The 15,352-nt window shown below is 36.0% G+C and overlaps 1 protein-coding gene across 1 annotated transcript in view; it reads right to left on the bottom strand.

Annotated features, from left to right (window-relative positions):
* Positions 1–15,352, bottom strand: part of PHLPP2 (PH domain and leucine rich repeat protein phosphatase 2) — a 57,314-nt gene that overhangs the window by 20,837 nt on the left and 21,125 nt on the right. Inside the window, exons 3-8 of the mRNA XM_006909827.3 lie at positions 14,708–14,898; positions 7,794–7,919; positions 6,374–6,528; positions 4,662–4,808; positions 4,041–4,271; positions 2,605–2,807 (exon numbers count right to left, since the gene is read on the bottom strand). Of these exons, the coding sequence (XP_006909889.1) occupies positions 2,605–2,807; positions 4,041–4,271; positions 4,662–4,808; positions 6,374–6,528; positions 7,794–7,919; positions 14,708–14,898 (1,053 nt within the window). The remainder of the gene's footprint in view (positions 1–2,604; positions 2,808–4,040; positions 4,272–4,661; positions 4,809–6,373; positions 6,529–7,793; positions 7,920–14,707; positions 14,899–15,352) is intronic.

The raw sequence follows: 15,352 nt of genomic DNA, 5'->3' as shown, positions 1-15,352 counted from the left end.
GTGTAAACAAGGGAAAAGAGGCTTAGTGAAATCATGAGGAAAAAAACAATGTCATCTACTGAGATGAACTAAAGATAAAAACTACTAGGTAACTCTAATTAACTGCTTGATCCCAATTTGAAAACCAAATACAACTAATTGAAGGATCTTGGGTACTGCACTGGATTCATACTAGGTCCAGCAGCTGTTAAATGTTAACAGTAACTACTTACTTTTAAAAATTAATAACTGGATTTTTTACTGGCAATATTTAAACTTTTAATTAAAGCAAAAACATAAATGCAGAAAAGGGCAACAATCTTAAGTATACAGATCAATGAATTTTTACAAACAGAACACACTGGGGTAACCAGTCCCAGATCAAGAACAGAGCATTAGCAGCTCTCCAGAAGCGGCCCCTCACCTACCCTTCCAGCCACTGCCCCGCAAGGGCAACAGGGTCCTGACTCCCAACACCACAGGCTATGTGTGCCTGTTTACATAAATACGCGCACTCAGTATGTAAAGGTTTTGATCTGGCTTCACTCGCTCCACATCGCGTTTGTGAGATTTGTTCATATGATTGCACATGGTTGTTCACTCATTCTCACGACTGGATAAAACGTTTTAAGCAAATATGCCACAATTTATTTATCCATTTTAGAGTCTGTGCATTTAAATCTCTTCCAGTCAGGGTTATTATGAATAGTGCTTCTATTCACATTTTTGTACATGTCTTTTGTGGTCTCATATACGCATTTATGTCTCATGTAAGCCTCGGAGAGGAACTGAGGAGTACCGGGCAACATGTGTGCAGCCTTAGTAGATACTACCCAACAATTTTCCAAAGTGGTTGTGCCACTTACACTCCTGACAGCTGACACTGGTAATTTCAGTCTTTTTCATTCTAGTCATTCTGGTAGGTGTGTAAGTGGTGTCACACCGGGGTTTCAACTTGCACATCCCTGACGACTCGTGAAGTTTAGTATCTTTTCCTATATTAACTGATCTGGATAACTTCTTTTGTGAAGCTCAATTCTTTACTTTTGAGGCAACAAAACTACAAGTGTTGCTGTGAATTCTTGCAGGTTGTCGAACTTAAAGATTCTGTAAACAAAGTAGCTAACTTCAAACAAGTTTGGTACATTTAGTACAGTACTGAGACAGAATCTTAGTTACTAAGAAGGACTGCGTGTATGTCAACAAGGTCTTTTCCAGTAAGGCCAGTCATTCATATTCTTTAGCTACATTAAGAATAGAGAACAGGCCTGATAATATTTCCGTGGCAAAAGACCTACTACTATCTCATTATATCTATAAACAGCACAAGTAAACACTCATTGACTTTGACATTATTCTGACCTGAGCTATTAATCTAAGCTACAATGTGAAGCTTCTGTAACATGATTAAAGGCAATCACAAGAGAAGTTCTTAACTATCTTTTATCCTAATAATGTATTTTAGAGATATAGAACAGTAAAGAGAATAAAATAATAAACAATCTTTCATATATCATCTAACTTTTAACAAATCTTCACATTCTGCTTTATATGCTTCAGATTTTTTAACATAAGAATTAAATCTGCACATAGCAAGAAATAAACATCATCCTGAATATGATTTTTATCATTCCCATAAATTCTTTCATTGTCTTATGGCATACTCATAATTAAGAAAACAACATTTTTGTGTTTTAAAATCTGGTATACCTAACATAGCATACATAAAATTACACACTTTTATGCTCAAAAATGTTTCTGAGTTTATCCATATTAACACACAAAACTTTAGTTCACTGATTTCCATTGCTATGCAATATTCAACTGTATATCACTGTTTATTTATTCTTATTAATAGTCATATTGTTTTTTGCACTATAACACAAAATGCTGTGATAAACATTCTTGTACACATCTCCTTCTGCACATGTGAGTGTCTCTGGGAAATATTCCAAGCAGGGGAACTGCTAGAAAATGGGCTATGTGCATCTTCAACTGCTCTAACAATGTCATTTGGCTCTCACAGGTGGTTTTACCAATTAATCCTCCACTGGTGGTTTATGAGAGTTGCTGCTTCTCCATATCTTCAATAGTACTTAGCATTATCTTTTTATTCATGAGTATAAAATGGTATCATCTAAATTTATATTTCTCTGACAGTGAAATTGAACATCTTTTCCTTTCCTTCTTTAAACACAGAAAAATGCCTCATGTATGTTGAGGCCATTCTTTTTCTAGTTCTTTTGTAGAGAACTAGAAAAAGAATGGCCTCAACATACATGAGGCATTTTACACTGAAATATTCCTGAATCAAATCACTGTTAAAATGAGGGGCTTCTCTCCCAGAACTGAGGCAACCCAAAGTTTTAGATTAGAAATTGGCAAAGAGCTAAATAATTAGTAAATATTTGGCACTTTGTGAGCTCGAAGTATCCTGCAATGTCTATTTATGCATATCTCAACTGCTTAAGTGTTGACGGCAAACTTAAAACACAAAGCTAGGTCTCAATGAACCTCGAACTTCACTTTGCAGAGTGGCTGCAGAACACCACAGAGTCTGTTGTTCTTAGAAAGCTCTCATGAGAGCTACGAGAGAGAAAGCAGGAGGCTGGATAGGGAACTCACTGTTTGAACTGGCGTACAGAGTTCGAAGGGAGAAGCCACTGAGTGTCAGCTCCCTCAGCTGGTTCCGCTCACAATGCAGCTGCTCCAAGCTACATAAGGAGCTAAGATCTAAGTCAGTCAGCTGATTGTCCCGCAAATCCATGTGGGTGATGTATTTATTTCCCTCCAGATTTTCAGTAACAATGGTTTTCAAATGGTTCATCCTTAGTATTCAGAAATAAGGAAATCATTAGTAATAAATACTACTAAATGTGCTTATTACCAAAAGAAAAATGAGAGGTATGATCCCTTTCTCTCTTTTTTAAACAACTTAAGAATTTAGCTACTTGCCTCATTTCGCAAGGTACTAAGTAAATAACCAGATAGCTGTACCCTGAGTCCTTTGTTTATAAACCAGACAACCCAAATTGGCAAATACATAACAAGTTATATAAAGAGAAAGGAAAAACTAATATCGACGAAATTAGTTAAAAACGTACATCCAAATACCTAATAAAGTTAGGTAGGGACGAAGGACTAGGACAAAAGAACAAGAATGTGAAAATAACCTTCCAGGTTCGCGACTAGCAAAGCAGTCACTGAGTACCATGTCAAGAGCAAGAGGAAGCAGCCACACTTCCTCCTGTTCTGGCTACTCTCTCTAGGGCTAAGATTCACATTACGTTAATTAATGGAGAGGAAAAAATTCTGTTTCTATACGGAGTAGTTCAAAGGAAAATTATAGAAAATGGCTTCTTGGTTCTCTTATATACAAGTATATGATTGAATGCACACAGGCCTGTTCTCATTTTCCTGTATTTCAATAAATTTTTCTGTTACTATGTCTTTACAAGAGACATCAATAGCTTAGTGTAAATGATAGAACATATAGTATGTGTCTTTTACCACTTCCTTTAGGAAAAGATAACTAAAAAATAAAATTCTTATAAAAATTATTAGCAGTAAAACCTTTTAACATTTTAATTATAATGAAGTGGATATCAAGAAGAAATCCAATGATTCAATAAAGTGGTCAAGTTTATGGAAAAACAAACAATAAGCATATAAAAAGATGCTCAAGCTCACTGATAAGTAAATAAATTGATTAAAACAATGAAATACCATTTTCTACCTGCTACATTGACAATAAGGAAAAAGACTACTAAAATTCAACACTGATAAAGATGTGCGGACATGGAAATTCTCATAAAATGATGCTGGGAGGGTAAGTCAGGACAACCTTTGTCAAAGGCAATCTGAAGTCTCTATTACGTGGTATACCTCTACCTCATTCATAACCTCTCTGCTATGGAATGAAAAATGAAGCTTTACTACAGCTTTGAAAATATACACTGTTTTAAAAGCCTAATGTTTTAAAGAAGGCTTTATAAAGAGAAAACTTAAAGGTCCATCAGAGGTCAATCTAAAGAAAAGATGATGGTAATGAATGACCTTACCTTAAATCTACATGTTTGATATGGTTCATCCTGTTTAGCAGCCCTACGTTTAGCACTTCCAGGCGATTTCCTGCCATAACCACTTTATCTAACATAGTGAGTTTCTCATAAACCTCAGGAATTTGACTAAAGTTGTTGAAGGAAATTCCCAAGGAGGAAAGCTGTTGCAGATTTCCCAATTCTTCAGGCAAAGCCGTCAGATAGTTGCCATCAAGACAGAGAGTATGAAGACTGTAGAAAGAAAACAAAACAAGTCTACTTTATGAAAGGTTTTAATGAGAATGGATAGAACTAAATTATGGATTCTAACTTATGTCACTAATTATGGATCCAATAAATGATAAACGATCCTAAGTCTATCTAGAGAAATTAATAAGATGCTTTTACATAACTGACATGAATGGTCCCTCCAACATCAAAAATAGTCAGAGCCTCTGTTGCTGAAACTGAGGGACTGACTAGTCACTGCTGTAGGCAAGTAACTGCTGTTGACTAGAACCATCACAATTACAGGATTTGTTTCACTGCAAGAGCTCACAGTACTACCTTCATTCCTGACGCCAGACAAGTTCCTTATTCTGCAAAGGAAAAGATGAATCTAGTAAAAAGTCAGATACTTACTTCAGCAGATTGCCAATCTGATTTGGCAAGTCGTGAAATCCATTACAGGAAAGGTTTAGTTCAGTCAGGGTAGAAATCTCACATAACAATACAGGAAACAACCCAAGTTTATTATGGGACAAGTTCAGGCCCTTCAGCTGAGAAAATCTAAAAGGCAAAGACACAAAATATACTACTGAATGAAACAGCAATCTGTTTTAAATGTCCATCACAGAATTTGTTACACAAATACATTCTTGTGCACTCGCTGCGTGCAGAACATTGTACGTGGCAGAAACTAAGATGACTAACGGTCAGTCCAGGCCATCAAAGAAACCAGGTCTCATGTGGTAGGTGTTCCTTCCCCTTATCCTTTAAAAGGCAGAAAATCTTGAAAAAGCTCACGCTGATATAATTATTTTGTATCAAGTCATATTGATATGCTTGAAATCTTTTCCTTTATTAAATTTCTACATGTATAAAAGTCTTGAAACAATCAACTCATGGACATGGAAATAGCTAACAAACATGCAGATCGAATCCCATTATAAGCAACTTTTTCATATCTGAAATTAAGTGGCTCAAACATCACTTAAAATGAATGGGCCACTTAGAGCTTAAAAATATATGTGTAATATGGCGTTTTACTGTAATATGATCTATTTTTAATAATTTCTAGTGCTTCTATTTTGTTTGTACAAGTATCTATACTGTCTTAGCAAGAGATAGTATCATCACAGATTGGATCCCCGGGAGTCACTCTGGTAATTCTACTTAGGACTATCATATTTCGTTATCATGCTAGTATAAGATGGTATAGCTGAGGCAGTGCTCTCCACGATAATGATCTGTATCACCTGCTTCTAGACCTGAATCCTCGGTACTTCACTCTTTTAATATTGCTCTTCCAAATCTTCAACTCTTGATTTCTAATTGACCTGACCTTGAGTACTGATTATTCCTTTGGCTTGGTGCCTTGACTTTAGTGCTCCTAACCTAGCCCTCAAACTAGATTAAAACTATTTTCATAGCAACTGAGAAGGAAATGCTAGAAACCCACTTCCTTAAAATTATACCTTTTTATTTTTACACACCAATATTAAAATAACTACCTCATTACTAAATATAGGCTTATGGCTGAAACTTTATAAAACATAGCAGATTGGATAAAAATCAGTGTTTTCTGAAAACTATTCTAGAAATGAGTTATTAAAGAAGTATAAAATATCACTTAATGTGTATAATCTTTTTAATCACCATGTAATTTGAATGTTTTAATTTCCAGTTTCTCCACTCCCCACAAGCAGCCCAATTATACCACATGTTTATTCATTTCCATCCACTTTTAAAGGGAAGAGGGAGGGGACATGAGTGGAGGTTGGGAATGGAGAATATATTCTAACAAAGATGATGGAAAAATATATGGGTCATAGTCCCTTAGGAGTGAAATGATTCCTTTATTAGAAGAGAGAGGTTTCAAACTAATAAAAAGCTCGAGAGCTGGGAGTAGCAGGTACAAAAGAAAGATAAAAGCCTTAACTTGGGAGTGGGAATTCTTGAAATTAGGCCTAGTTCCTTTAAGTCATTTATGCTTGATACTTCTGATTTGAAAACTTCCATAAACTGACTCTCTCGGTTTACCTTGGCTCAGTATGCTCACTTCCAGGTATAAACCACTAAGACACTGATTATCAGTTCTAATAAGTTAGTCTGGAAACCTATTCTCCACATACTTGTAGAGAGTATCAAGGCCCCCTGGTCTTTCTAATTGCATGAAGTTGTGTCGCAAGTTGAGGTAGGTGATATCTTGACTGTAGAAGAGATGCTCAGGAACCTCCTCAAGGCTGTAACATGAGAGATCGACAGTACTGATTCGCTGGGACACCACCTGAATCAAGTCAAAGAGAAGAGCCATCTGAGCTAGCAGGGTGTGGAATGACATTTACACAAAAAGGCACGGTTTAAAAAGATGGGAAGGAAAAAAACAAAGGTAATAAGATCCAATTATTCCTTCATAAAAACCAATTAATTTTTACTTTTCCTAAAACTATAGGCTGCAGGAAAACCCAAAAGAATTCTGTAAAGTATCTATAAGCAAAAATAAATAAATAAATCGTAAAGATGGAAAACTAACATTTCATGCAAGAAGTAAAGTTGATTCAAAATAACTGTACAAAACTTTGGGAGGCAGTGTGGTATCGAAAGATAAGGCCTTTTGTAGCCACATGTGCCCTGCTCCTTACTAGTGCAGTTTTTTCATTTGTCATGAGTATAAAATTAAATAACCAAGCATATAGCACACTGCTTAGCATGCAAAGGGTGTTCAAAAAATATGAACTTCTAAGGGTGAAAGAACGGAATAGCTACTAAAAGTTGAAACTAGTTTTATTCCAAGTAGATTTTGTTACTACCATAAGTACTGAAAATTCAATAAAACCAAAACAAGGATTATATTTCTAAAATAATATGCTAATAAAATATGAGTTCTAAAAATGAGTCTAAAAAAAAAAAACAAAATATCACTGGAAAAGTCACTCATATTTTGATGACAGGTTATTATGCTAAAACAATCCTTTATTCAACTATTTAGCTCCACAAAGAAAAGTATGTTAAAATTCTGTGAAGATAGCTAGGAGAACAAGAATTAAGAAATTGCAAAACAATTTTAGAGCACTTCATCGTTACAGGATAAAAAAGCAGAAATTATACTGAAAAGCTAATTATCCTCAGCATACAGGAATAATGGTTTGTGACAGGATTACAGGTCATGTCCCATCAATAAGTTCAAATCTAAAGCCGTTCATCAAAGCTGTGCTAAATATATATAGACCCAGCGAGACCAAGAAGCACTGGGTTACCAGTTAAGGTACTATGGTCGAGGAAAAGTCATTTGAATCTCATTCCTACCCTCCTCACAGATGGTATAGAAGTAAATGCATCTTTCAAAAGCATTTTGAACTATGCAAATATAAATAATAAGTTAAGACCTCATGGAACTACATGACTTCATTCATTATATACTCAGAAAAGACCTAGAATAAAATGTGTAAGAATTATAATTTGCTCTTCTGGGAGTAAGTTCAGTTTCAAAACACATTTCTATTGGGCTTCTAAATTCTTATCTCCACATCATGACATCTGACAGCTTATCACCTTGGACGCTTGCCGTTGCCATCTCTGGTACTCAGCCAAAGTCTCAAAGCTGACATGATAGGTCTGAGCTTGGGCTCCAGCTGAGCTGAATACAAGGGAGTACTGCCTTCGCTTCACTTCCTCTACCTGAAGAAGAAAAGGGAAGAAAACCAGAACTAATTTTTAAAAATTCTAGTCAAAAAGCAAAGGATAATGACAAGACAAATAACTTAAAAATAGGTGAAGGATCCAAATAGACATTTCTCCAAAGAAGATAAATGCCAATAAGCACATGAAATGATGTTCAATGTCATTATTTATTAGATAAATGCAAATCAAAACCACAAGATACCTCATCACATCCACTAATGGATGGCTAAAATCAAAATCACAGATACTAAGTGTCAGTTAACAAGTATAGCAATGATGTGGAGAAACGGGAACGCTCATACATTGCTGTTGGGAATGTAAAATGGTGCAAGCGCTTTGGATAACAGTCTGGCAGTTCCTTAGAAGGTTAAACATAGAGTAACCATGTGACCCAGCAATTCCACTCCTAGGTACAGACCCAAGAGAACTGAAAACATACATCCACACGAAAACTTACAGCATTATTCAAAATGGCCAAAAAGTGGAAATAACCTAAATGTCCATCAACAGGTAAATGTATATACAAAATTATGCTGTATTCACACAAAGGAAGATTATTCAGCATGAACAGGAATAAAATATTGATACACACTACAGCACATATGAACCTTGAAAACATTATGCTAAGTGAAAGAAGCCAGTCACGAAGAACCATATACTACGTGATTCCATTTACATGAAGTGTCCAGAATCAGCATATCTGTAGACAGAAAGTAGATCAGCAGGTGCCAAAGGCTAAGGAAAGAATAGGGAAATGACAGCTAAGGAGTGCAAGGGTTTTTTTTCAGGATCATGAAAACATTCTAAAATTGATTGTGGTGATGGTTGCCCAACTCTGGTAATATACTAAAAGCCAAAGAATTAAATACTTTAAGTGGGTGAATTGTACAGTATATTAATTATAGCTCAATAAAGCTGTCTAAAAAAAGCAAAAGAATACTTATAACAAGTATATTGAATGAGCAGGACTCACAGAGCATAATTGTAAGTAAGTTTATTACTATTTAAGTCACAAAATAGTTTCACTTTGATAATTAAATATGTGTTGAATGAATACATTCTACTCTTCTGGGTGCTGGGGACACAGAGGGAAAAAAGCAACAAAGCCCCTGCTCTCAATGGAGTTTACATATGAGAGGGGACAAATACTCTAACATCAAAACTGTCATATAATGGAATATAACATGATGTAATATATAAATGAGTTAATATGAAGAAAATAAAGCAGACTAAGGGCTTAGAGGGAAACTGGCCTGGGGCGGGGGGCGGGAGGGGTTTCTGAATGATGAACAGGGCAGTCAAGAAGGAGCTCATTGAGGAGGTAACGAGTGAAACAAGATCCTAAGGGGGTCCAGGAGCAAGGCATGGAAACCTCCCCAGAGGAGCATTACTGGCACAAGAGCAAGTACAAGTCCCTTTGATGCAAGAATTTATGCTGTGTTTCAAGTGTCTCCTGAACAAGCCCACATGGTATGAGGCAAATTTTCCACTTCAAAGGTTAGACTGCTCCAACCCTTTCCCCCAACACTGGGGCACATGGATGTAGCTGCCTGCCCACAAGGGGTGCCCTCGCCTGCTTTTTGGACTCACCTCCTCCCTTACTTACTAGGTACTGGGATGGATGCCATTTCTGACTCCCTCTTGGGTTGAAGCAGAGAGAGAAGGAGGATAGGAAATATATAAGCCTAAAGGTTCTTACTAGACTAGCAGAGTCATAATCTGACTTCACAATCTCTGGGCCTACCAGATTTTAAAGGGGATTTTAAAGCAAATTTCAATGGACCCTCCTGAAGGTTCTTTGGATACCCCCACCCCAATCCAACCAATGACAACATTTACTTATAGATCTCTTCATCTGACTAATGCATATTATTCCAGCAAATGACCACTCCCTCCTCAGACCCAAAGAAATCTGGTGGTCTACTTTCAGCTTGTCTGCCCCTCCATGTGGCCCTATTGGACATGTTCTAAGAGAATCCACCCACCCACCCAATGGTTTTCACTCTCTTTCAACCCATCAGGGTCACGAACTAACAAACCCAAAGAGTACACACAATGACCCCAATGACTGAGCTGGGCTTTCTGCTCTCACCAAAGCAGCAAGGTGTCCTATCTCTTGTCTTCAAGACTTCCAGGTCAGAAGGCAGGACACCAGGCCACTATGTCTCTCATAATGCAGGGGACCCATAGCAAGCTCTCGAGTCTTACTGAAACCTCTTTCACCAGGCTTGAGGAAAGAGACAGAAACCTCCCCATTCCCATTCGAGGTGGTGGCAGAGATTCACAGCACAGCTTTCTTCAAAGAAATTCTGCAAATCCAACAACCCAACCTATACAGCTTTGATGAAGATGAAGTCTTTTTATAGTTATGGAATCACTTACATCTTTGTCTGACATCTCACTTTGGTATGTCATAGCTATTGAATCTTAGTGAGCCAGCTGGAAACTTCCAAGTTATACTTGTAAATCATTAGGTTTCTGGTGGCAAGTAAAGATTAAATCAAGTGGCGGAAACACAAAACACTTTAAGCAAAAAAGAATCATATTAAAAAGATCCAACAAATTAAATAATATTCATAACTTTCAATTGTGATGCTCACCACATGACCATTTTTCTTATAGTAATAGATCACTGCAATTGAATGAGTCTGTGTCAAAATAAAGGGTGTTAATGAAATGAAGGATACCATTTTAGGATCTTTCCTTTTAAATGTTTATTATGGGATGTTGACACAGAAAGAGTCATATAATGTCTAATAATTAAAAAGGTTTGTAAATTTCCCACTAAGAGTTAATTTGTCAACTGCTTTAAGTACATTAATTTTTGCATTATATATTTTGAGACTATATTGTAAAATATGTACAACTTCAGAATTATTAAATATTCCTAGTGAAACGTTCCTTTCATCATTGTGTAGTGAGCTTCTTTATCTCTACTAATACTTCTGCACTAAAGTCTTTTTTGGTGAAGTAAGTTTTTATTGAGGTAGAAGTTACATTAAGTCTTTGGATTAAAAAGAAAATTGATTGATTCTAAGTGAACAATTTGGTGAATTTTTATAAATGAATACATCTCCCAGATTTCCCTTGAGCCCTTTTCAGTCAATCCCCTCCCCTCCAGACCCTCGCAACAGTGGTCTGTTTTCTATCACTATAGTTTTGTCTTTTTTAGAATTTCACATAAATGGAATCATACCATAAAAAGACTCGAATTTGGCCTCTTTCACTTAGAATAATGCTTGTGAGATTCATCCTTGTTCTTGTATGTATCAGCGATTCATTCCTTTTTATTGCTCATTATTTCATTATATGGATATAACAAATGTGTTTATCAATTTACCAGTCAATGAACATTTGGGTTGTTTCCAGTTTGGAGCAATTATTAATAAAGCTGTTATGAATATTCACTTAAAGTCTCTGTAAAGATATATGTTCATTTTTCGATATATAGGAGAACTGCTGGGTAATCCAACAAGCATATGTTTAACTTTATAAGAAACAAAAAAAATAGCTTCCAAAGTGACTGCATTCCTACTAATGACGCATGAACAATCCAGTTGCTCATCTTTGCTAAATTCGGTATTCATCAGTCTTTGGATTTTAGTCATGCTACTGGTGTGCAGTATCTCACTGTGATTTTAATTTGCATTTCTCCAATGACTAATGATGTTGAAAATCTTTTCACGTGTTTATTTGCCAACTGTATATCTTCTTTGGTAAAGGGTCTGTCCAAATTTTTGGCCTAGCTTTTTAATAGGTTATTTGTCTATCACTATATTATAAAAGTTCTTTATATATTCTGAATACAAGGCCTTTGTTGCATATAAACTTTCATGTCAGTGTTTTGTACGATGTTGATATAATTGCACCAATTTTCTTTTGGCTGCTATTCGACTAGTATCATTTTTCCATCATTTCATGTTCGACCTTCTAGGTTTTAGGTGTGCTTCTTATAACAAAAATTTTAGGTGTGTCTCTTATAACAAAAATTGAAATAACAATCTGACAATCACAATTATTGAGATTATTGATCTATTTGGATTTATTTCTATCACTATACTCTGTGGTAATTTACCATGTTAATTATTTTGCTCCTTTTTTCCAACTCTTTTCCTGCCTTCTTTTAGCATTACAGAAATATTTTATATTTTCTTTTCTCCCTCTACTGTTAGTAGTTATCTTTAAATTTTTAAAATTCATACTTGACAATTTTTCTAATAAAGTTTAAAGTTATTTGGCGTTTCTACCCTCTTATTCCAAGACTATATCACACTTTACTTATCAAACACACCACATCTTGAATACTGTTCAGGGTAGTTTGAGTTCTAGCAGTTAAAATTTCTAATTAAAATACACAAATGTTTAAAACTTTTTACAATCAACATTAAATTTGCCACCATAAATATCTGTCTGTACTCATTGTTTCTCATATCTCATACTTTCCCTTTGAATTTACTTTCCTTTAGTATTTTTTTTTTAACTTTCTTTTTTTTGGCACATTAAATTTGCCACCATAAATATCTATGTCTGTACTCGCTGTTTCTTATATCTCATACTTTCCCTTTGAATTTATTTTATTATTATTTTTTTAACTTTCTTTTATTTTTGGCAAGGGGTTGTTTTTTTGGAAGTATATCCTTCAGCAGATTTTTCAGTGAGAATATGTCAGCTCACTAGTCTTTGTCTGAAAATGTCCTATTTTTCCTTGACTCTTGTAAGGTAATTTAGTTGGCTATAAAACATAAGTTGACATGTATTGTCTTTCAGCAATTTTTAAAATACTCTTCTAGCACATACTGTTGATGAAAAGAAAGCTGTTGTCAGCCTGTCTGTTCCTTGTAGGTAATCTTTTTCTCTCTGGAAGCTTTTACAATTTGCTCTTTGTCCTTCATGTTCTGCAGGATGTCTAAGTGTAGATTTATTTTTATTTATCCTATTTGGTACCTAGTGTACTTTTAGTCTGAATGTTCATGTTTGTCTTTACTTCTAGAAAAATTTCAACCATTAGTTCTTCAGGTATTGCTTCTCCATTCTCCTCTACTCTCTTCTCTGGAACGAGCGCCTCCCTTAAGGGCTTTTTTATATTATTTATCTGTGAAATTCTTCAGTATATCAGTTACTTATACTCGGCTGTAAAATAATGGCTTAAAAAAAGTCACTTCGTAATTGGTATAGAAGCTCCATAATGCCACAAGGGGCCCAAGTGCCTTCTACTTTCCAGACAACCACACTCGGCATATACTTGCTTTCCCGAATCATCATATGACTGCTCGACCTCCAACTGCATTCCATAAGGGAAGAAAAAGTACAGCAAAGGGTCAAGGCATCCATGTCTGTCCCATTTTGAAGGGCTTTCCCAAAAGTCCTACCTGGAAACTTTTGTTTATATCTACTAGCCACTACTAGCTGCAAGGGAGGTTGTGGAGACATAGTTTTTGATCTTGGTCATACTGCCACCATTAACAAAATTCTCTTTTTGCTCTGTCTCCCACTTCTTCTCCAACACTGTCTCCCTAACTTTGCCCTCACTCCTTCTCCCTTTGGAAAAGTTTTACTTACTTTCTTCACTCTGTTCTTCAGCCTGCAAGACCAGAACCAGGTCCCATATTAGTAGTGGTGGGTTCTTACCCCATGGCTGATACTGGATATATACACATTCATTTATTAAGACAGATGGGACTTGTTCATTTCTTTGTCACAGGACATATAACTAAATCCTCCACTTCTTTGGGACCATAGCTAGACACAAGCCTTGGTTCCAGTCAGTGGTTAACAGCAGTTTTGTTTTCCTAGCTTTCTTTCAAGAGCAAAGAATACCATTCATCTACTAGCTTCAAGCAATAAGCCTGGGCCAGGTCACCCATCATGAGCAAAGCACTTTTAGATTCAAATATTTACAGGAGCTGAACTCCTGGGCTGCCACAACCTTTCAGACACAGAGTCCAGGAAGCCTCCAGATTCAGACCTACTCACCACTTACATTTCTAATTTATATTCCTAAGCCCAGTTATGTCTCTTTATATATTTATCTTTTTAATATATGTATTTTATCTGTATTGCTGGTATCTGGATCAGACTGAATGTCTCAACGCATGGATTCACAGTTGTTTTGTCTGGAGGTTCTCTTAAGTTCAGATTGTTTTATAATATTCAAAATTCAAAATAAAGTTATACATAGTTTCATATAAACATTAACATATCTCTTTCCAGTCATCTGTTATTCTGCTTGACTGACTTGCAACTGAACTCCTTTCGTATGATAGGGAATTCTCTGGTACAGATGCAAGAAATGGCATGCCTCCACGGCTGCTGGACAGGGGCTTACGACCATCCCAGACTCTGAATTTTAGTCTAATGAGAGAAAAGGAAAAACTAGAAAGAATCTAAATTGGTGAACAGATGATGGCAGCTACTTCTAGGTTCCAAAACCAGTTTCTAGTTAGCTAGCATCTTCTGTCTACTCTTAGTGACAGCATCTAGTGCCTACCACTGGAGAGAGCAAAGTGTCTTCAAAGAAGGATTCTGCCGCAGAACTGGGGTATAGATGTCCTTTGGACCTCCAAGAGTCTTTGATATAAATAAACCTGTTTTATGCTTAAATTAGCCTGAGTCTGTTTCTTTTGTTTATACTAAGAACTCTAAAAAACTTTGTGATGTGATCATTAATAATGCTCATACTGGCTGCTTCTTTAAAAAGATGTGAAAAAAGCTATGAAAAGCATATGTGATATTTTAAAAATTAGATGATCAAATGAGGAATAATAATTCATCTTTGTGAGTCGTACCTTTCCCCCAACCAGAGGCAAGATGTGCATCTTTCCAGTTTGACAATCCTTTACTGAGGAAACGATGAGGCAGGTGCCACAGAGAACGACTAGGCGTTCAGCCCACTTATGCAGCTGGGTCTTCCCTTTGCGTACATTATAGATGCCAGAGAGAAGAATTCGATCCAGATGATCCATCTGGCATGGTTTTTCTGAAAAGAAAACAGTACTTCAGAAACCACCATAAAAATACTATAAGAACAGTATGAGGGAAAAAGAAAGTATTATGTGTCAACATTCAGCAACCTTATTTACAGATTTAAGCAACCAAGCAATATAAGTATTATAAAATAAGGTCTCAGTCCAAAATTGTTATCCATTACTGAAATTATATAATGGGAGTACCATGAACTTTGGTCTAGAGAGAAAGATTTTATTTTGGATGCCACTGTTAATCCTTCTTCCAACAGCCATATCACTCATGTGCACAGAGAAAGGCAGTATGGAGGAGTGGTTGAAACCATGGCTTGGAAGCCAAACATTCAAACCTGAGTTTGAATCCTTGTTCTGCTACTCACTTTGTTTCTTTGAACTAATTTTTTTTTTTTTTTTTAGGTGACGCATGGTTGACCTCACAGACTGCAAGGACCTTGTCAGCTTACAATC

This window comes from Pteropus alecto, unplaced genomic scaffold (assembly GCF_000325575.1).
Source record: "Pteropus alecto unplaced genomic scaffold, ASM32557v1 scaffold42, whole genome shotgun sequence".
NCBI lineage: Eukaryota > Metazoa > Chordata > Mammalia > Chiroptera > Pteropodidae > Pteropus > Pteropus alecto.
The sequence above is the reverse complement of the archived record's forward strand: the minus strand, read 5'-3'. Positions and strand labels throughout refer to the sequence as shown.